Here is a 22,980-nt window from a genome sequence, read left to right on the forward strand (position 1 = left end):
CCCACTGGCATGCATTCGGCATGGGTCAGGAGCAGACCAGGCTGAATCAGTTCATGTCATCCTCTGGCAAATCCGATCACCAGAACAGAGTGTGGAATGGGCCGGGTTTGGTTGCGACAAAACCAGTACACATTCTGGAACGCCAGGGCGTGGTTGCCTGTACTGGATATGAATGCAGCACCCATCCAGCACACGTGAGATCCAGGAAGGGAGGGGCAGAGCTGGCGGGGGGGTTAAGGGGCTGGTCCCCTCGCTGGACAGCCACTCCCACTGGAGAGCGTGGGCTGGGATAGAGACAGACACGACTAAGCAAGGCTACAACACCTGTGCGCTGCATGTGGACTAGATCAGGGCCACAGCATCAGCTGGCAGAAGCTGGCACTGGGGACTAATTCTGTCGAGTCAAATCACAGGACCACCTAAAGAGTGCATAAACCGGGACAGAGAGACCTGGGAGGGAAAAAGTGGGTTCCCCCTTCTTGGGTCACTATTCCCGTGGGAGGGCATGAAAACTAGGACGGGGGCTGGGATGGCTAGATAGAGAGGTACTCAACAATATCTGTGAGGGCTGGATGGTTGAGTTGGTTAGATAAAACTAAGCTTTAATACCCATTGACAAGTACCAGAGCCAAATGGGATGGGGGACAGATTGGTCTTCTGCTACACATACTGGCAAACCAGGGTAGGGGGCGGTCTGGTGGGGGTTATTGTGGGTCGCCCCAACTAGGCTGCAGCTCCCACTGGTTGATGTAAGGGCCGAACCAGACTGGACTGCAACACCCATTGGTTCCAGTGCAACTCGGGACTGAAAACAGAACCAACACAGCAATTGCAACCACCAGCTGATCAGGGTGATGGACTGTGCCGGGCCCTGTGCTTGCTAGAACATACAAGAAACTAATCTGGGAATACCTCAAAGTATCTTTGGAGATCTCCCCACCTGAACTGCTGGACTCAGAATTCTAACCAAGAAAAGACAGAAGACAGAATAGGACAATCATTCATCTCAGCTACATGTTGGCAGCGAAATATGGGACAAATGGAGACTTCATGATGGACCATATCAATCAGTGGACCACCTCATCGAGCGAAACTGGCAGTGACTCATAACTGGAGAACCTTTAACTCCACTTGAGCACATATCTCAGAGCATGCCCCACATCTGGGACTTGGGGTGGGCGGGAAACCAGGTGGGGCTTCTCCCTCAATATCCCCCTTTACCTCAGATACATGATGGCAACAATATGGACATAATAGCATTGCCCACCTCCCTATCCCCCTGAACCTTTTTTTTTTCTTTTTCTTGTTTTTCCTTCAACTATAGTTAACTATGTAAAGATTGTCAACAACAATACAATAAAATGGATAAAAAAAAAAAAAAAAAAAGAAATATAAATCTCTACCTTAACAGGTTAAACCAGGTGAGATCTTTGAGAGGTGAATAGGTCACAAAGGCACAGCTCTCCACGTGGGTTAACCCATCTGAGTTACAGGTTAATGGCCCACTTCAAGGGCATTTTTGTTTTTGTTTTAAGATTTATTGATTTTTATTGGAATGGCAGATTTACAGAGAAGGAAAAAGGTCTTCCATCTGATGGCTCACCCCACAAACAGTTGAAATGGCCAGAACTGAGCCAATCCAAAGCCAGCAGCCAGGCGTTTCTTCCAGGTCTCCCACGTGGATGCAGGGTCCAAAGATTTTGGGCCATCCTCCTCTGCTTTCCCAGGCTATAAGCAGGGAACAGAACAGAAAGTGGAGTAACAGGGACATGAACCAGCAGCGCCCATACGGGATGCCAGCGCTTGTAGGGAGGGGATTAGCCAAGTGAGCCATTGTGTTGGCCCAAGAATGGATTTATTAGAAAAGCCAAAAAGCTCCGTATTTTACCTGAGTACCCCTCCAGCCTAGGACAGCTTGTGTCACCATGGGACAACAAAGAGAGTCTCTAACAGTAAGAAGGCCCACTAGGTGCAGCACTCAATCCCGCCTCCAGAACCACAAATTAATCAAACTCTGTTATTTAGTGACTACCAAGTTTGTGATATTCCATTACCGTAAAAGAAAGCAAATACAGCTTTTTTTATCTAAGTCTTAACATCCATATTTCACATTTTGCTCCTGGATAGATACTTTCAAATTGTTCAATGGGGAAAGGTTGAGTGATCACGTTCTCTCCTCCCTGGATAGTATACGATCTTTCCACTTTGGCCCATCTACAAGTAATAAATGTGGTACCTGTAGGCATTTTAAATTGTCCTTCATCAATTGCTAGTGAAGTTGAGTGTTCTTATCATGTTTAGTGACCACATGCATTTCTTCTGCTATAATCTATTAATTAATTTTCTTTGACCAATTTTATTTTATTTATTTATTTCTCACTATCCTTACAGATTTACAAAACTATATGCATTATGGACACCAGCTCTTCACTAATCATGAATGAAATTAAAACCCAGAGACATCTCAGTACATAACCAAAAAGAATGACCAAAGTTTAAAATATCAATAATATTAAATGTAGGTAAGTAGCTTACACAACTAGCACTCTTACAAACTGCTGATAAGAAAATGATATAGGGCCTGGTGGCGTGGTCTAGTGGCTAGAGTCTTCATCTTGAACGCATCGGGATCCCATATGGGCGCCGGTTCTAATCCCGGCAGCTCCACTTCCCATCCAGCTCCCTGCTTGTGGCCTGGGAAAGCAGTCGAGGACGGCCCAAAGCTTTGGGACCCTGCACCTGTGTGGGAGACCCGGAAGAGGTTCCAGGTTCCCGGCTTCGGATTGGCACAGCACCAGCCGTTGCGGTCACTTGGGGAGTGAATCATCGGATGGAAGATCTTCTTCTCTGTCTCTCCTCCTCTCTGTATATCTGACTTTGCAATAAAAATAAATAAATCTTTAAAAAATAATAAAATGATATAGCACTTTGAAACAGTTCAGCACTGTTTCACACAGTTTATATTTATTATACAACCCCACAATTCATACTTAGCCACTTACACAAGGATACTAAAACATCTTTCCACTAAAAAAAAACCTGTACAGGATTATTTACAGAGCTCTATACATAATACCTAAAAACCAGAAATAAGCCAAATGTCTATTAGCTGATGAATAAATAAATGATACTATAGCCAGAGGAACGAAGACTGCACAGCAAAGAAACCAAAACTACTGAGGGAGGAAAGAACCAATCACACTGATGAGGACCTACAGGTCAGCTCAGACAAGCAGACTGACTACGAAGGGCCTAGAGGGAGCTCAGGGCATAATGGGATTTTTTAATCTGCTAATTGTGACAGTAGTAACAGAATTCTACACATTTCTCAAAATTCACAGAATTATAGTTAAAGAGAGTAAGTTTTATTTATGTAATTATAGCTGAAAAAAATGACTTTTTAAAAGGTCATGAAAAGCAATAGGGCAATGAATAGGTATTCAACAACAGGTTGTAGCCAAAGAAACAAAAAACAAATAAAAAAGGTAACCAGAATTGAGTAAGAAAGAAGAGAAATGGACAACTGATAGGAGAGTCAAAACTAGATAATTTATACTCCTAAAAAAGAAATCAGGACAGAGTCATTCGTTCTGATTTCTAGAAATAAAAAATTTTGCATTTCTGAATATAGGACGGCTCCAGAAGGTGAAATAAAAGGTAAAGATGTTTTCTTCTTCCTTCAAACTTTGAAACTGAAAAGACAAGTGCAATGTGCTAAAAATAAGCTTTTGCTCTACTCAACAGAAAACAGATCTTATAATATGAAAAATTCTATTATTCCCAACTTATTTAAAAATATTAACTTGCTACTACATGCCAGGCACTATTCTCGGTGCTGGAATACAAGTAAGCAAATGTGAAAAACATTTTATTTCTGACAGTTACAAGTGTTACGAAGAAATAAATCAAGGAAATGAGAGAGAGCAGGTGGCGCTGTAGAAGTGTGGAAAGGAGCTGTTTTTGACTAACGGTTAGGAAAGAATCAGACATTTGAGCTGAGACATGACCCAAGAGAAGGTTATTGGTCCTTAATTAAAAGAATATTCTTAAATTATGTAACCTGATGGCAGTTGTAGTGGTCAAGAAAGCTAAGGAAATAAGTAAAAAGCTATCTTAAGTTTATAAGCAAAGAGAGGGCGTATCACTTTCAGGTAAACAGTGTGTACCAGAGAGTATTAACTGTTCTTCCTATGTACCTTCCCACTTCATTTCAAAGTACTCTGAGGATGCACAAGGACAACAACCCCATAATGAACACACTAAAAATTCTTCTTCACTTGGAAAATCACAGGAAAGCTCTGTGCATCCCCAAGGCTAACCTGACCTGCAGGAGAATGACCTGGAATCTCATAAGCCCACTAACTTCACAGCTGCAGGCATCTGAACCTCCACCTTTACCTTTGCTTTAAAAAATATTGATTGATGTACTTCAGGTGGCCTGCCTGGGGTCTTCTCGCCTCTGTACAGCTGGCAGCAGCAGAGGTGACTCCAGATTGAGCCCACCTGGAATCATCTTGATCCTGCTTGCCCGGCAGGAGCAGCATTTGACTTCACGGGGCCTGCTCGGGGTAGATGTGAACTGTGGATGGAAACAGGTCTGGCTGGGAAGCTAATGGGAATCCCACTGGTGAGCACAAGCACCAGATTGAGGACAGCAGCCTGAGCTGGACACGGCTACAGCCTCGCTCGCTGTGGGTGTGGACTGGATCTGAGGAGAGACACACTGGGCTAGACTCAAGCACCCGCTGATACTCATGAGAGCCCAGTTAGGTATAGAACGGGCTGGGACAGGTCTTGACTCCCACTGAATCACGCGAAAGCTGTGTCTGGGTGTGGACCAGGAATGACTGGTCTGCAACACCCAATAGTAAGAACCAGAATGGGTGTGGGCCAGTTGAGTGAGGCTACTGTTCCTGTCAGGACAACAGGGGGACAAAGTCAAACTGGGCAAAGGACCCACAAGTGTACCCGAGATCTACCACTGGGCGGAGACCTGAGAGAGGAGCTTGGGAAACTCCTTCATCAGTATGCAGTCCCTGCAGGTGAGTGCAAGAACCAAGGTAAGCAGCAGCCCAGACCATGCCAGGTTACAGTACCTGCCAGCACGCATGTGGGTCAGGTCTAGGGGCAGACCCGGCTGGGCCAGTTCATCTGCTGGCAGAACTGAAAACCAGAACAGGGTGCAGGAAGGAACATACTTGCTGGATTATTTTAAAATAAACTAGGCAAGGTTAAAGCTTGTACATATTTTTTTTTAAAGAAAAGAAAAAAACAGACTACAGGCAGCTTTTCGACACAACAATTAACTTGAAACTGGGATGCCCACCCAAGTTCCTAGGCTCAAGTCCTGCCCTCACTTCTGATGGCAGCTTCCTGAGAATGCACGCCCTGGGAGGAAGCAAGTAGTGGCTCAAAGTGGTAGGTTCATTATCACTTAACTGAGAAACATGGATTGCTTCAAAAACATGGACTTTATTTGGGAGTTATCTCTGTCTCTCTGTCTCTCTCTCTCTCTCTCTCCTGTCCCTCTCATTCTCATTCCATTTCTCAAATAAATCAAATAAATTTCTCATTAAATTAAATAATGGTGCATATCCAGCTTTCAAATTTTTTTAAGTTAATGAAACTGAAGAAAAGAAACATACATTTCATTTTACATTCATGGAGGCAGTACAGTCATAGGATATACATCATTACAGATGGAATTCAAATGAAAACAGCAACATATTAAATCAAGTGACTACATACCACTCACAGGGCTGAAGAGATCGAAATGCCTTAAAAGAAGCATCCATTCCAGCAAAATCCCAAAACTTCACATCATAGTCATATCCTCCAGTCACTAAGCGGGCACCTGAGGGATCCAGACCCAAAGCAGATACCTGGTTTGAAAACACAAAACAACTAGTCAGAACAAAATTACTTCCACTCTTAGAATTATATCTACAAAATTCGTGAAATCTGTTCCCTATACATTAGTAATTTTTAAAGTATTTTTAAAAGTCACCACGGATCATTTTTAAAAAATGAAACTCAAGTTTAAACTATTTTTACATTGAAAAATTATATTTTCAAAAGAAAGAAGAAGTGGTTTTTTAAGCACCATTTTGGGAGAAAAAAAAGAAAGATGGAAGCTTCTCTATCCTTAGTGTAACATAAGCAACAACACAGCCTAACAAATCAGATACATATTTATATACCTATATTTGTAAGTCAGATACACATTCTCCTCTGTCAAAAAAGGGTAATAGCATAAATACAAAGTTGATTATTCTCCCAGATAAAGGCAGAAGATGCTAAGTTCTACAGCAAAGTGACAAAATGAGAATACTACTAGAATTCTAAATATTTTAAACTCTTTTACATTTACTGCACAAAACATCAAATCAAATAAAAATAAAACTCTACCAACATAAAAAACAGCATTAAAATGTACAGCTTTTACCTTTCGCTAAAAGAACTAATTTTTTCTGGTCCCACTGACTGCATGACCCAGCTGGGTCGGGGCCTGGGGCCTAGGACATGAGGCCACACAGGCAGGGGTAAATAAGGAGGACCATGAGTACCAAGTGGAACTCCTCCAGTTTATGAGATGGACCCCTCAGATGAACTAGAAATAGGTTTCTGAACCTGCAATAGGCAAGGCCTACATCCCCAATCCTTCAGCAAACTTTGATTAAAAGGTCTGAGCTTTCTGAGGGCAGAATGAAATGGCATAGGCAGGTAGGTACCTAGCTAATGGTCACAAGAGGGAAGCCAAGCCTCCCCATACTCTATGTAATCCTATCTACCTACCTGTCAATCAAATGGCTCCTTGCCCAGGATATACTTCCACTCACCTGGGCCCTGGTGCTGGATCTAGGTAACTACTTCCCTTTCCAGGCTCATAAGCCTGGCAATGGAGAGAAGTGCTCTCTCTCTCTTTTCCAAAAGACCACAGCATAGATTTCCACTGTCTGGAACATCAAATCAACCCAAAATAAGTTGGCATAGATCTGGAACCTTTCCTACCAGTCTGCATCAAAAGTCAGACAGGCATGCTGCAGCAGCTCAGCTCCGCGAGATGTGCACCGGCTTCCTGCTTCTGGCCAGGGAGAAACAGTCCATGACATGGGCCCCTGCCTTGCCCAGGGGAGACCTGAATGAAGCTCCTGGACCTTGACTTCAGTTTAGCCCAATTCTGGCGGTTAAGGCCATCTACAGAGTAACTAGCAGATAGATCTATCTCACTCTCTCTGTAACTCTTTCAAATAAATTTAAATAAAGAGAAAGAATTCACTTGTGTCTCCCTAGCCTTCTTTCAACAAGCTTTAGACTTTAACGCAAAGTCACTCAACTGATTCAATAACATATTAACTATATAAATGGCTACTTACCATTTTATTCTATGATTATAAATCATTTACCAAAATAGTAAAAATATTTCTAAAAAATTAAGCGATTACAAGAACCATACTTCAACCTTTGTTTAGGAATCAACACTAAATTAAAAATCTTCCAACTCATTATCCTTTACCCATTTTTTAAATCAAAACATTAGAATAACTCTCTAGGGCCTGGCGGCGTGGCCTAGCAGCTAAAGTCCTCGCCTTGAACGCGATGGGATTCCATACGGGCGCCAGTTCTAATCCCGGCAGCTCCACTTCCCATCTAGCTCCCTGCTTGTGGCCTGGGAAAGCAGTCAAGGATGACCCAAAGCTTTGGGACCCTGCACCTGCATGGGAAACCCGGAAGAGGTTCCTGGTTCCCGGCTTCAGATCAGCACAGCTCTGGCCGTTGCGGCTCACTTGGGGAGTGAAACATCAGACGGAATGTCTTCCTCTCTGTCTCTCCTCCTCTCTGTATATCTGACTTTGTAATAAAATAAATAAATCTTAAAAAAAAAACACTCCCTACCTAATTCCCACTTAATAATATTTTCGTCTTCTTTGTGAGTTGCCCAACAGCATCCATTTTCACTACAGCCTGCTCCAAAAGATAGGCTTGGAAAGAAATTTGGCCATCAACAAGAATATTAGAAAGGAAGAAAGGGCCCAGCGTGATAGCATAGCGGCTAAAGTCCTCCTCTTGAACTCGCCTCTGGAACCAGCCATATGGGCGCCAGTTCTAATCCCGGTAGTCCTGCTTCCCGTCCAGCTCCCTGCCTGTGGCCTGGGAAAGCAGTTGAGGACGGCCCAATGCATTGGGACCCTGCACCCGCGTGGGAGACCCGGAAGAGGTTCCAGGTTCCCGGCTTCAGATTGGCATGCACCGGCCCGTTGCGGCTCACTTGGGGAGTGAATCATTGGACAGAAGATCTTCCTCTCTGTCTCTTCTCCTCTGTGTATATCTGGCTGTAATAAAATGAATAAATCTTAAAAAAAAAAAGAATATTGTTTTCATAAAAATATTTGTTAACTGCAAAAATTATTATTCCAATCAGAATGTAAAAATACATAGATAAAATATCTTAATTTTAAATATTAAGTTTTTTTTTAAGATTGATTTGTTTTTATTGGAAAGTCAGAATAATAATTTTTGCAGTTAACATAAATATTTTTATGAAAACAATATTCTTTTTTTTTTTAAGATTTATTCATTTTATTACAGCCAGATATACACAGAGGAGAAGAGACAGAGAGGAAGATCTTCTGTCCAATGATTCACTCCCCAAGTGAGCCGCAACGGGCCGGTGCATGCCAATCTGAAGCCGGGAACCTGGAACCTCTTCCGGGTCTCCCACGCGGGTGCAGGGTCCCAATGCATTGGGCCGTCCTCAACTGCTTTCCCAGGCCACAGGCAGGGAGCTGGACGGGAAGCAGGACTACCGGGATTAGAACTGGCGCCCATATGGGATCCCGGGGCCTTCAAGGCGAGGACTTGAGCCGCTAGGCCACACCGCCAGGCCCCGAAAACAATATTCTCAAAAGAAAATATTTTATGAGAAAAATGACAATGTTTTAACACCCATGTCTGTTTATCATTTACATAATTTCTAGTTCTGTCTCAACTGATGTTTTCTCTCTTAATATGAGATGATTTTTGTACTTCTTTATATGCCATTCAGAAAAAAAAGTAGTTTCATTGAAAATGAAAATATGATTTTATCCTTTCATTTCATATGCATATTTCACTCATTCAGTAACATTCTAGTGCTTTTACAATAAAATACAACATTCATCTTATATCTCGACTATGATATAAATTTTTCAACAACATAATTAAATTTAATTATAAAAATAGACTCTATATACTAAGTAATACAGACTGTTTTTAAAGTTCATTTCTTATCTGAACTTTCTTCTGAAAAATGAACAAACTCAAGCCTTTTACTGATACAGAAATAAAGTGTATTAAGAAGTTTCCCACACACAAAAAAACAAAACTGTATTTGAGTTTCATTTTTTCTTCTACTTATACTGTTTCTGTATCAGTGACAGGGAGGCATAGTAAAGCCAACAATAATAATGGCAATAAGGGTTTCTATTATAAATGAAAGGCAACAGCTAATTTGACCAAACATAAAATCTTTCTCCTTGCTTTAATAGCTATAGCTTTTACGACATAACTGATTGTGCAACTAGCCTTAACACAAATATATCTTATTAGTTCATTTGTCCATGACAGTCCGGTTGTTAAGAGAAAAAAGGCTCATCTTTTAACTTACTGTTTTAGTGCCATGCCGCAATGTTATCTCATGTGAGTCAGGAATCTTCCGGATAGGATTCTGAAAAAAGAAAATTCCATGGTATTAACAAATAATATAGTGTCTTGGAGAATAACTTCACATCTCATTCAAAGGAAACACAATGCTAGAAATGCTAGAAAATTGCATCATTGGATTGATTTTCCTACACAAACCTTAAAGAAGTAACACCAAAAAAAAGGCTAAAATGCTCTTCTCAAATATTTCTACCTAAAAAATACCTAAGAAACTGCAGACTGTAGGAAATTATTTCTTTGTTTTAACACAATTTAAATTGTTAATGTATTCCAAACATTTTTTAAAAATCAGTACTTGCTAATAATATAAATCATTAAAAAAAATCAGGAAGGGTTTTTTTTCTTATATTTTTTCCTCCATTAAGTTACTTCCCATTCAGCTCTCTGCTTCCGGCCTAGGAAAGCAGCAGGATGGCCCAAGTTCATGGGCTCCTACACCCACATGGGAGACTTCACGGAGGCTCCTGGCTTCTGGCTTTGCTTCAGCTCGGATCAGCTCAGTTCCGGCCATTATGGTCAGTTGGGTAAGTGAGCCAGCAGATGGAGGATCTATCTCTCCACTGAACTGCACTTAATAACTACCTTAGGAGAGTTAGGGCTCTCAGTTTCCAAATTTGTGAACTACAAATAATAGGTCTAACAGGTTACTGTGGAAAAAATGCTTTACAGGTCCTCACAGAGTTTGGAACGTGTTAAGGCTCAAAACGTGACAGTGACTATTTCAAGGCTTATCTCCTAGCTCTCTGCACATAACATCCTTGTCTTTTTCCCAGGGTTCTCTTCTCTCTCTCTCCTAGGTAAAGACTCAATTGTGATGTAACCTGCCCCTGGAAGTACTTTTCAACATTTCAAATTCTGATTAAATGACCCTTGTATATAAACCCTGACAATCTTATATTTATATTAACTAATTAGCAAAACTTATTCCCAATACATTGCAATTTGTGACCTTTCACCCTGTCCACCACTCATTAACCAAGTTACAAAATGAAATTTCTGAAAGATGATATATAGATCTACTAATTCTGGACTCCGGTCCACAAAATAGTTGATATAAGCAGATATTACAAATGGATACAGTCCAATGTCTAGCTTGTTGATCACATCAGAGTGTAATTTCAAATGTATCCTCAAATATTGATTAATGATTATATCCATTAAAAAAAAACAGGCTCAGTGATATCAGCTCAGGCCTGGTGAAAGGCAAAGAGCAACTGAGTGTTTCCAAAAAATTAAAACCTTTTTAAGCTAAATTATTGTATCCTAAACTAAAACACAACTGAATCTAGAAATAACAGCAAAATAAAGAGATTTTTTTTTTCAAACAGGTTTCAGCTGAAAAGTTTGTATTACCTTACTGCTGTAGATAACTGAAGCAGAGATGAGGATCCATGAGGTCACTGAAGGCCTGGCATACTAGCTTAGCGGCTAAAGTTCTCACCTCGCACACACAAGGATCCCATATGGATGCCTATTCTAATTCTGGCTGCTCTACTTCCCATCCAGATCCCCACTAGTGGCCTGAGCAAAGCAGTCGAGGATGCCCAAAGCCCTGGATCCTGCACACGTGTGGGAGACTCAAAGGAAGCTCCTGGCTCCTGCCTTCGGATTGGCTCAGCTCTGGCCATTGCGGCCACTTGGGGAGTGAACCAGTGGATGGAAAATCTTCCTCTCTCTCCTCCTTCTCTCTGTATATCCAACTTTCCAATCAAAACAAATAATCTTAAAAAAATAAACTCTGGACTATTCTTGAATTGAATTATCTAAAACACTGCTGCTTTTTAATTTGACAACAATGCAAGCAACAAAAGATCCTGTGTAAGAACTAAATACTCTTGCAAGAATCACAACTGTTGAAATGTTTCACTTAGAGAAGATTCTATTATTCCAGTCTATTTATTTATTTATTTATTTACTTTTATATCATCCAACATATAAAAATCCCACCAAATTACTGGGATAAAAATTATTGTATTTAATTCAATGCAGAGATAATTTCTAACATTTAGAGAAAACAATTACATGAACAGAAAACTTAATATTTACATTAGGAGTGAATTAAATGTTTAAGTAAATATTTGTATGTCATATCAAGATTTTACTGGAAATCATGTAGGCTTATAACTCAAAAGAAGCCCATATAAATGGCATAACTAAATTATCTAAAATAACAGCAATACATCTTTTGATACCATATCAGTTGACACTGACTTACTTCTCCAGAACTTTCACTAACGACTTTTTGAAATATGGTTTTGTGTGAAAATTGCTGTAACAATAAAATATTTTTACGATTTTCCTGCCAAAGAACATGTGACTTCAATGAAGTAATTTATTACCACAATTCATAACAAAAGCTACAGTCTTACTAGAAGACGGGAAAAGATATTTTTTATTTTCTTTTGTCAAGTTTTTCATTCATTGGCTTTAAATGTCAACCAAGGACTATTTCAGTTTGGGCCCGGTAGCGTGGCCCAAAGCCTTGGGACTTTGCACCCGTGTGGGAGACCTAGAGGAAGTTCCTGGCTCCTGGCTTCAGATCAGCACAGCTCTGGCCATTGAGGTCACTTGGGGAGTGAATCATCAGACGGAAGATCTTTCTCACTGTTTCTCCTCCTCTCTGTATATCTGACTTTCCAATAAAAATAAATAAATCTTTAAAAATATATATTTTCAGTTTGAAATGAGACAACAAATCTAGCATGAATTTCCTGTTCCTTCACAATTTGGCAGGTTCATTCCCAGACCAGGTCGCAGCACCCAACCAGCACAAGCAAGACCCAAGCGGGGAGGGGACAAAGCTGGTAGGGCGATGTGGAGGGCTCCCCTGCTGGATCACCACTGTCACTAAAGAGCGTGAGTTGGGACTGGGGCAGACCAGACGGGACAGAACTACAACACCTGTTGGCCTCATGTGAGTTGGACCAGGGAAAAGCCAGGCTGCACTGACCGTTCCTACCGGTGCAAGTACAAGTCAGAGTGGGTGAGGGTTGGTTGGACTCTGCCACAGCATCAGCTAGCAGATCTAGGTGTGGGGATGGGCCCAGCACCTCCCTCAGTGGGCACCTCCCTCCTGGGTTGTCACTCTGTCTGAGCTTGAGAACCAGGACTGGGGCAGGCATGGCTAGACAAAGAGTGGTACCCATCGGCAAGTGTGTGGGCTGGAAAACGGGGCTGGTTGGGTTGAACTAGGCTTCAATGCCAACTGACTTGTATGTGAGCTGAATGGGATGTGGGACGGACTAGACAAGTCTGCTGTACATACTGACAAGTATGGGAACCGGGGCAGGGAGTGGGCCTGGTAAGGATTATTGGGAGTCACCCCAAGTAGGCTGCAGCTCCCTCTGGTTCACGTGGCTAAGTGTGTGGTGGGCAGGATTGGGATAAGTTCCAAAATCCATTGGTTTGTGTAGAAGACAAAGCTGGAGGCAGAATTGACCCAGCAACTGCAACTAACCAGCATATGCATAGGCTGACAGGAGCGATGGACTGTGCCAAAACCTGTACTGGAATGCACACACAAGAATCTAGTCTGGGATCACTTCAGACAAAATTTATTTGGGGATCTCCCACATTTAAACTGCCAGACTCACAACCCAACCATGACAAGAATTGCAGGTTCCACGGTCTGACCGTGGAGTCCAAGTGTCAAAGCTGAGATGCCTCAGTGGCTCACACAGAGCAGTGAACAGCATACCAAGGTGCACATGGAGAATATGGTAGTACATTGGAGCCTGCATAGGACACCTGGTACCACAACAGAGGACAGAACCAAAACAGAGGACAGGTCAACTATCCCAGCCAAGTGTTGGCAGTAAAAATCTGGGCAAGTGGAGACGCTAAGGTGGACTATGTCAACCAATGGATTCTAAAGATTTCATCATGCTTGGAATGGCGAGATTGGCAGCAATTCGGAACTGTTTAACTATTCAAACTACCTAAGCAGGACCCTGGGAGTATGCCCCAGGGATGGCTGGGAGGATGGGTGTGGTTTCTCCCTTTTTCCCTCCCCTTCCCCCAGATACAGGAAGGAAAAAAGAGAATGTGGAAACAATGGTCTTACACACTTTCCTATAGCCCTTGACCCTTTGAGTCCTAATCAACTATGTAAAGATCGTCAAAATAAAAAAAAAATTTTAAGTCACAATTCCACTTTTACCTAGCCAAAATCTTATCCCATAATTAAATTTTCTCAAAAATGCAACAATTAGCATGAGTTGTTTTTTTCTCAATTGTACAATCTTTCATTCTATAACCACTCAATATAATCATACTACGCAAAAAGACAAGGCAAGAAACTAGATTCTACTACAGTATTAAGAAGAAAAGATCCTGGATGTGAGGGTGATCTGGCTGCAACATCTATCACCCCACTGATCGCCAGGGTTAATTCGGCTGATCTGGCTGGCTAGGCGGGAGTGCCCTTCCTCCCTCACCGCTCTATGTGCGTCCCTCCCGAAGCTGCGCGCTTGGTCGAAGAGGATGACCATCCCCGCTAGAGGAAGCCCGGTCTTCAGTCAAGGGCATATGAGTAGCTGCACTCCCTTGCTAGAACCTCCAAACAAGCTCTCAAGAAGAAACATCTCCTAACCTATCTAGTGTGTAAGTAGTTAAGGTAGAAAAAGGAATAAAATCTAAATGGTACAGAAGTTTCTTTTCGGAGGATTAGACAGTGATGACCATTACACGACTCAGTGAAGAAACAAACATACCTACATTCTATACTCAAAAGTGGTGAATTTTAAGATGTATAAATTATAATCTCAATAATTATAATAAAACATGTAATAAAGGCAAATCATAAATCCAAAGATTGTCCAAACAAGAGGTATTCAATTGTACTTCTGTGAGTCACTGAAGGCTTTCATACAGAAAGTTCTCTTTTCAGAGAGAAAAAGCGAGATCCTGCACAATGACAAAGTTCTTCCTCAGTGAAGGAGACAGGACTGCCACGGTGCACTCTGTAAGGGTCTCTGCTTACATAAACAGCCATTCGAACGGAGCTGTACCCAGGACTGGCCAGCATCCAGATGAGGCAAAGCATGTTGGAATGCATACCACAGTCACAACAAGGACTTCATACTTTATAGAGAGAGAGCACGAGACAAGTGCATGGCAGATAACCCTGAGAAAGACAGTTCATGACCAACAGCAAAGTAGGCCAAAATGACTAAGGACGAATTTGGAACAGATCCTTGAATTTCAAGCCTGGCTTCACCGTAAATGGTAAATTACGGGTGGCCTTGGGGAAGTCAATCAGCACTTTTGGGTGAACATCAGTTTCCCTGGCTGCCCCAAGGAGATAGTGGTACCTTCATTCTACAGAGGAACTGAGAGAACTAATTTATCTGGAGAGCTTGGAAAACTGCTGCAGGAAAGGCGTAGTCACTAGGCCACTAGCCACTAGCTGTCAGCATTATCATCTGAGTCTAGATGTAAGCACATGCTTTATGGTAAGCGAAATAAAAGAGGCCTACAGATATAAAACTGTGGGTTCACAATGATTTCCACAGTTACCAAAGCATCACTTTTTATGACGGCGAAAACTAAAATAATGCCACTAATTTCTTCATTTAATAAAAAAAGCATTTAATCCTGATATATAGCACACAAGAAAATGTGGGATGCCCAAGTGAATAGACTCCCTGATTTTAATCCAGCTCAGAAGGGACAAAATTATCATCCAACAGCTGCCTGGTAGGTTATCTGAATCAACTTGGTGGTGTTGGTTTCATTTCAAATTCACAATTAGCTGCACTTTTAGCTTCTAGAACTAAGTAACAAATAGCATGAACATGCCTTCCCAAGTAAGGATCAAGGTCCACAAACTAATGGGAAAGGTTTTGTTGGTACTGTTTTTAAAGTTACGTTATCAGTTTGGTATCTCAAAAATATAAAATTAAGATACAAACTTTATAATCACAAAAAGAGGAAAGTTCATAATTCTACTGAAAGACAAATCATATCAATGTTGGCCATCATCTGAGACAGTCAAAGATCAAAATATCAAGAAATCTTTTTCAACAATCTCATAGGCAAATCTTGCACCTTTACACATGTAAACAGAAAGGGCAGAAGATCAAGGGAGCTGTTTTGCTTTCAAACACTGTGTTTATATCTCCTAAGCTGAAAAACTGATACATCTGGTTCTGTGGCTATTTTCAGCAACATTTAGAGAAGTACATAAAGTAATTATGTGATTTTGCTCTTCTTTGGAATACTTGGGTGGGGCCCAGCACAGTGGCCTAACAGCTAAAGTTATCACCTTGAATGCGCTGGGATCCCATATGGGCCTTGATTCTAATCCCAGCAGTCCTGCTTCCCTTCCAGCTCCCTGCTTGTGGCGTGGGAAAGCAGTCGAGGATGGCCCAAAGCCTTGGGACCCTGCACACATGTGGAGACCTAGAAGAGGCTCCTGGCTCCCGGCTTCAGATTGGCTCAGCTCTGTCCGTTGCAGCCACTTGGGGAGTGAATCATCAGACGGAAGAACTTCCTCTCTGACTCTCCTCCTCTCTGTATTTCTGACCTTACAATAAAAATAAATAAATCTTAAAAAAAAAAAGAACACTTGGGTGAGGGCGAAAGCTGGTGCTTTGGCATATCAAGCTAATCCTCTGCCTATGGCACAAACATCCAGTCTGAGTACTGGCTTATGTCTCAGCAGCTCCACTTGTGATCCAACTCCCTGCTAATGGCTAGGGAAGACAGCAGAGGATGGTCCAAGACCCTGGGCCCTGCACCTGCATGGAAGACCTGGAAAAGGCTCCAGGCTCCTGGCTCCTGGCTTCAGATCACCTCAGCTCCGGCTATTGCAGTCATTTGGGAAGTGAACCAGCAGATGGAAGATGGATTGATTGATCGATCGATGGATCTCCTCCCTCTTTCTCTGACTCTTCCCTTCTGTCAGTAATTCTGACTTTCAAGTACATAAATCAATCTTAAAAAAAGAAAGAACAGAACAGAACACTTTGGAGCATGTGTGTTGTGGTGTAGTAGATAAAAGCCACTGCCTGCAATGCTGACATCCCATATGGGTGCCAGTTCAAGTTCTGCATGCTCTACTTCTCATTCCAGTCCTCTGCTAACGGCCTGGGAAAAGTAGTGGAAGGCGGTCCAAATGTTTGGGCCCCTGCTGTTAACATGACACCAGGATGGCACTCCTGGCTCCTGGATTCAGCATGGTCCAGTGCTGCCCATTGCAGCCTTCCTGGAAGTAAACCAATGGATAGAAGGTCTCTGTCTCTCTCTCTCTCTCTGAGTTTAAAAAATAAATCTTTCAGGCCCGGCGGCGTGGCCTAGCGGCTAAAAGTCCTCACCCTGAACGCGCAGGGATCCCATATAGGCACCGGTTCTAATCCCAGCAGCTCCACTTCCTGTCCAGCTCCCTGCTTGTGGCCTGGGAAAGCAGTTGAGGACGACCCAAAGCTTTGGGACCCTGCACCCGTGTGGGAGACCCGGAAGAGGTTCCTGGTTCCCGGCTTCAGATCGGCACAGCAGTGGCCGTTGCGGCTCACTTGGGAAGTGAATCATCGGATGGAAGATCTTCCTCTCTGTCTCTCCTCCTCTCTGTATACCTGACTTTGTAATAAAAATAAATAAATCTTTAAAAAAATAATAAATAAATCTTTCCAATTTAGAAGGCAGAATTTCAATGAAAGGCTCAGAGGGAAGAGAGTAATCATGATCACAGTCAAGGATAGCCCTTCAAATTTTCCTCTATGCCACTGTGAACTCAGTAGTAAAAGAGACAATGTGACTGCTCCCAGAGAACTTGTATTCTTGTGAGACAATCAACCAATTAACAAAACTGTCAGATCCACATACCACAAAGCAATAACACGGAAACCAGTGCAATGGGTGGGGGGTTATTAGATAAGGTGGTCAGAGAAGATCATGCCTGAGCAAAAATCCCAGGAAAGGGTAAACAGAAAGACTGCCTAGAAACAAGAGCAGCTGTTCAAAGAAAAGCAGAAAAGTCAGCGTGGCTAGAGAATGAGACAGGGAGCGGAAAGGGATTTACTCAGTGGGACTTGCAGAGGCCAAGTCATGTAGGACCCTAGAGGCCAAAAAGGCCAGAGCTTGGATTTCTTGACAGTGTGACACGAACACAAAAGCAGAAGGCTCAGAGCAGGAAAGTGACAAGGCCTGACATATATTTTTAAAACTCTGGGTTACACTGATAATCAAAGAAATAAACGTTATTTGATGTTGTAAATACAAATCTTAAATAATGAAGACTCTATCCTTAAAATTACTGCCACTAAAATGCATTCTGTACAGGTTTTATCCAAAAAGGTTAAAGAATCTTTAAATATCTGTGTCACAGTTGTGTCAAAAAGATTTTAAAACTATCCCAACAATAATCAGAGCCTCAAACTTACGTGTCTCAATCTGTACAAGACATTATTTATAAAACATGGGATTTGGGGTTTTTGGTTTTTATTTTCCTCCCACTATAGACAAGGAACCGTTGGGGGAACAATGGATTCTTGCCAAAATGCTTCTATTGCCCCCTAGTGCCCATTCTAAAGAATGAAGACCTTCACATAACAGCAGCTTGGAACCAGGAACAAATCACTAAATCTTGGAATAGAGCTTCTAGCATCCTCTGCTGACAAAATCTTGCAGGTGTAATTAAAGTGCTGTTTTAAACAGTATTAATTCCCCCATGAAGAGAAAATCATTAAGCTTCTGTACGCTATTTGTTTTAAGCTTTAATTCCCAGTCAGCTTCAATTAAACTAAAAGTGGTCATTAATCAAATATTGGTAATACTGATGAGAGCAATAAACAAATACCAATTTGCAGTGGCTAATATGCCAGCCCCTGGGCTAACTGCATGTGAATCATCTCACTGTTACCAAGTCCTTGTACACTAACACAGATTTTTGTTCCACCTCGAACTCTTCAAACATTCCCTATCTAGGAGGGCAAGAGACTGACTGATACAGGTGGTTGGCAAGAACCATGACTGAGAGGATGAGGCACCTCGGCCCAGGAGACAGGGCAGCACAGTGGCAGCCCAAGCTTGGACTCGCCCCTGCAGAACGTGCCAGCCAGGGAGTCAGACAAAGTTCATGAAAAACAGGTGCTCTCAACTAAAAAGCCACTGCTACAGCTAGCCTTTAGTTACAGTCATAAAAATCCAACTCCCAGCTTTCTGTAGTAACAGGAACCAGAATAGCAAGGATAATAAAAATCCTCAATAATCCCAAAGTCTCCATTTAATTACGTGTTACAATCTTCTTTACCTTAAAAAGACTAAGGAACAGACATTTGGCCTGAAAGCTCAGATGCAGCTTGCAATGCCCATGTACCACTTCTTAGTGTCTGGGTTTGGAGATCTGTTCTCAGTTCTTGTTTTCTGCTAATGCACAACATGGGGCATATGAAGCAATGACTCAACCAGTTGAGGCCCCTGCTACCAACATGAGACCCTGAACTGAGTCACCAATCCACAACTTCGTATTAGGCATCCGAAGTGAACCAACAGCTTGGAAAGCTCAATTCTCTCTCACTGCCTTTCAAATAAATTAAGTAATTAAAAAAAAAAAAAGAATCATACACAAGAATGGTTTAAAAATACTTTTCACCTTTCTCTGACTCTTTGCTTCTAAATTTTTGTTACTTACAGTTCCAAGAAAAATAGCAAACTTTCAAATCTATTTGAAAACACAATTTTATTACCAATGTAGATAAGCAAAAATGGAAAAGAAAATTAAAAAGCTTGTCATCAAGAGAAATTATGGTAAACATTACAATAATCAACCCAGTGACTTACACTGTCAGTAACTGAAATAAAACGCATAAAAAATAATCACATTCAGGTATTACAGTATATGTCTACTATATGTACTCGGGAAATTTTCCTTCTGATTCCAGGGGCAGGTGTTTGACACAGCACACAGGACACCACATGGGATGCCTGCATCCTAAGCTAGACTTCCTGGGCTCAAGTCCTGGTTCTGCTTTCAGTTTCAGTTTCCTGCTAATGCACACCCTGCAATCCACAGGTGATGACGACACAAGTCCTCTGGACCCTGTCACCCATGTGGAAGACCTGAACGAATTCCAGGCTTGTGGCTTACCTAGACCAGTACTAACTGTTGCGGACATTTGGGAAGTGAACTATCAGAGGGAAGGGCTCTCTCTGGCTCTCTCTTGTCTTTCTGACTGTTAAATAAGCTTAAAAAAAAAACACACACACACACAAAAGAAGAAGAAAATTTTATGATTCACTTATTTTTATTTGAAAGGCAGGGTTACAGATACAGAAGCAGAGACAGAGCTCTTCCATTTGCTGGTTCACTTCCCAAATGGCCACATCAGTTGGAGCTGCACTGGTCCAAAGTCACGATCTGGGTTTCCCATGTTGGTGCAGGGGTTCAAGGACACAGGCTAGTCCCTGCTGCTTTTCCAGGCCATTAGCTGGAAGCTGGACTGGAAGTGGAGCCACCAGGGCTCGAATCAGCACCAAAATGGGATGCTGGCACCATAAGCAGAGGCTTAGCCTACTACACCTGTTGTCACATCCCCTTTGCTTTTTTAAAGATTTAGTAAAAAAATATTTTTCTCAAGATTTACTTATTTTCATTAGAGAGACAGATTTACAGAGGAGAGACAGAGAGACAAAGACCTTGCATCTACAAGCTCACTCCCCAGATGGCAGCAATGGCCAGAGCTGAGCCAATCTGAAGCTAGGAACCAGGAGCCTCCTCCAAATCTCCCATATGGGTGCAGGGTCCCAAGGCTTTGGGCCAACCTCTACTGCTTTCTTAGACCACAAGCAGGGAGCTGTAAGGGAAATGGAGCAGCTGGGACATGAACCAGGACTGATATAGGGTCCTAGCACATGCAAGGTGAGGATTTATCCACTAGGCTATCGTGCCAGGCCCTACAATTTTTTGTTAAAAGACTGATTTCATTTCCTTAAAATAGAGAGAAGGGAGAAAAAGACCTTCCACTCACTGGTTCACTCCTCAATGACCGTACCAGCTAGAACTGGGTCAAAACAATTCAGGAGCCAGGAATTCCAACTGTCTTGTGATAGTGGCAGCAGCCCAAGAACTTGAGTCATCTTCAGTTGTTTTCCCAGGCACATTAGCAGGGACTTGGTTCAGAAGCAGAGCAGCTGGGGCTCCAACAGCATTTATCCGAAAAGCACACTGTGCCACAGCACCAGCTGGTATCGCCACATTGTGAAGCTATCCGCATTACCCACCATCTCTACACTAACTGAAACACTGGTGGTCTTTTAAGTTAGAAAAATAAAAGGAGAAAAAAAAATAAAGGAATTCTCAGGACTACTTTGTCTGCCCTCTGAAAGTTTCAGAATTAACTTAATTTATCAAGCTTTGCAATACCAATTAGTGCATACTTGTAAAACTAAGAGTTGTCACAAACCACTAACAGCTTTGTCTTAATTTCTATATAATTTTAGCAATATTTTCTTTTAAATACATTTATGAAAGACACGACATAACCATTAAGAAAAAAATTTGTTTCAAAAGAGAACCACTGTGGCATGGACAGGCTCTGGGGTATGCCAGTTTGGGCTATATTCCACCATCCACCAGTGCTCGGGACAGCCAGAGTGGGTTTGGGACAGGTTGGGCTAAGTTTCCACTTGCACTGCGTCAGGGCACGGATTAGGTTTGGCTGGGCTGTAACACCCAACAGTAAAAACCAGATTTGCAGGGGCCCTGGCACGATGGCCAAGCAGCTAAAGTCCTCGCCTTGCACCGAGATCCCATATGAGTACCGGTTCTAATCCCGGCTGTCCCACTTCCCATCCAGCTCCTTGCTTGTGGCCCGGGAAAACAGTCAAGGACAGCCCAAAACCTTGGGACCCTGCACCTGCTTGGGAGACCAGGAAGAGCTCCTGGCTCCTGGCTTTGGACAGGAGCAGCTCTGTCCGTTGCAATCACCTGGGGAGTGAATCATTGGGTGGAAGAACTTCCTCTCTGTCAGTTCATAACACCCACTAATCCGAGAACCAGGATGGGGTACAGGATAGGCTGAGTCTAGCCATATCACCAGCCAGTTCACATTAGGACTGAGACTGGGAGCTGACTGGGCTGGGCTGGGCAGCAGCTCCAACCAGCATCAGCTGGAATGTGAGCAGATCAGGACAGGCCAGACTATAGCACCCACCAACAAATCCCAAGGTGACACAAGCTACGCCAGACTGGGCCACAGTACCCACCAGCACATATGAGACCAGGATGGGAGGTTGAGCCTGGTAGGGGAGCAGTGGGGACTCCAATGCTAAGTCACTACTCATGCTGGCGAGCATGAGAGTTAGAACTGGGGGCAGGGGCCCGGCGGCATGGCCTAGTGGCTAAAGTCCTCGCCTTGAAAGCCCTGGGATCCCATATGGGCGCCGGTTCTAATCCCGGCAGCTCCACTTCCCATACAGCTCCCTGCTTGTGGCCTGGGAAAGCAGGAGAGGACGGCCCAATGCTTTGGGACCCTGCACCCGTGTGGGAGACCCGGAAGAGGTTCCAGGTTCCCGGCTTCGGATCGGCGCAGCACCGGCCCGTTGCGGCTCACTTGGGGAGTGAAACATCGGACGGAAGATCTTTCTCTCTGTCTCCCCTCTCTTTCTAATAACAATAAAATCTTTAAAAAAAAAAGAACTGGGGGCAGACCAGACTGGGCAGGGCTACAACACCTGCTGGCCTACATGTGAACCAGGTTAGGGGGAAAACCAGGCTGGGGTAGCTGACTATATCCACTGGTACATACGTGAGCCAAAGTAAGGGCAAGCGAGTTGGGCTTTGCCACAGCATTAGCTGGCTAGTGCTAGGACTGTGCACAAGTCTTGTCAAGCTAGACTGTAAAACCACCTGGAGTGTGCAAGATCCAGGGTGGGGATTGGGTCCAATGGAGGGGTTGTGGGCTCATCTCTGATGGGCTCCAATTCCCACCGATGAACATGAGAACCAGGACTGGGGGTGGGTCTGGCTGGACAAGCAGTAGCATCCACAGAAATGGGAGTGAGCTGGAGGGTGGAGTCAGCTAGGTTGAGTTAGGCTTCAATGCCCAATGACATATAAAAGACACCAATGCGATATGGGGCAGACCAGACCAGTCCACTGTACATGTTGACATGCACAGGAACTAGGGCTAGGGGGCCAGTTCAGTGGAGGTTATTGGGGGTTGCTCTGACTGGGCTGCAGCTCTCCCTGTGGTACATGAGGGCCAAGCATGTGTTGGGCAGGGCAGGGCCAGGCCACAACACCCATTGGTTTGCTGAGGATGGAGGACAGAACAAATT

General features: G+C 43.0%; 1 protein-coding gene across 1 annotated transcript in view; it reads right to left on the reverse strand.

The window, feature by feature from the left end:
• WDR70 (WD repeat domain 70) overlaps nucleotides 1-22,980 on the reverse strand; it is a 226,324-nt gene that overhangs the window by 180,134 nt on the left and 23,210 nt on the right. Inside the window, exons 7-8 of the mRNA XM_058680126.1 lie at nucleotides 9,647-9,706; nucleotides 5,749-5,882 (exon numbers count right to left, since the gene is read on the reverse strand). Of these exons, the coding sequence (XP_058536109.1) occupies nucleotides 5,749-5,882; nucleotides 9,647-9,706 (194 nt within the window). The remainder of the gene's footprint in view (nucleotides 1-5,748; nucleotides 5,883-9,646; nucleotides 9,707-22,980) is intronic.

This window comes from Ochotona princeps, chromosome 23 (assembly GCF_030435755.1).
Source record: "Ochotona princeps isolate mOchPri1 chromosome 23, mOchPri1.hap1, whole genome shotgun sequence".
Classification (NCBI taxonomy): Eukaryota; Metazoa; Chordata; class Mammalia; order Lagomorpha; family Ochotonidae; genus Ochotona; species Ochotona princeps.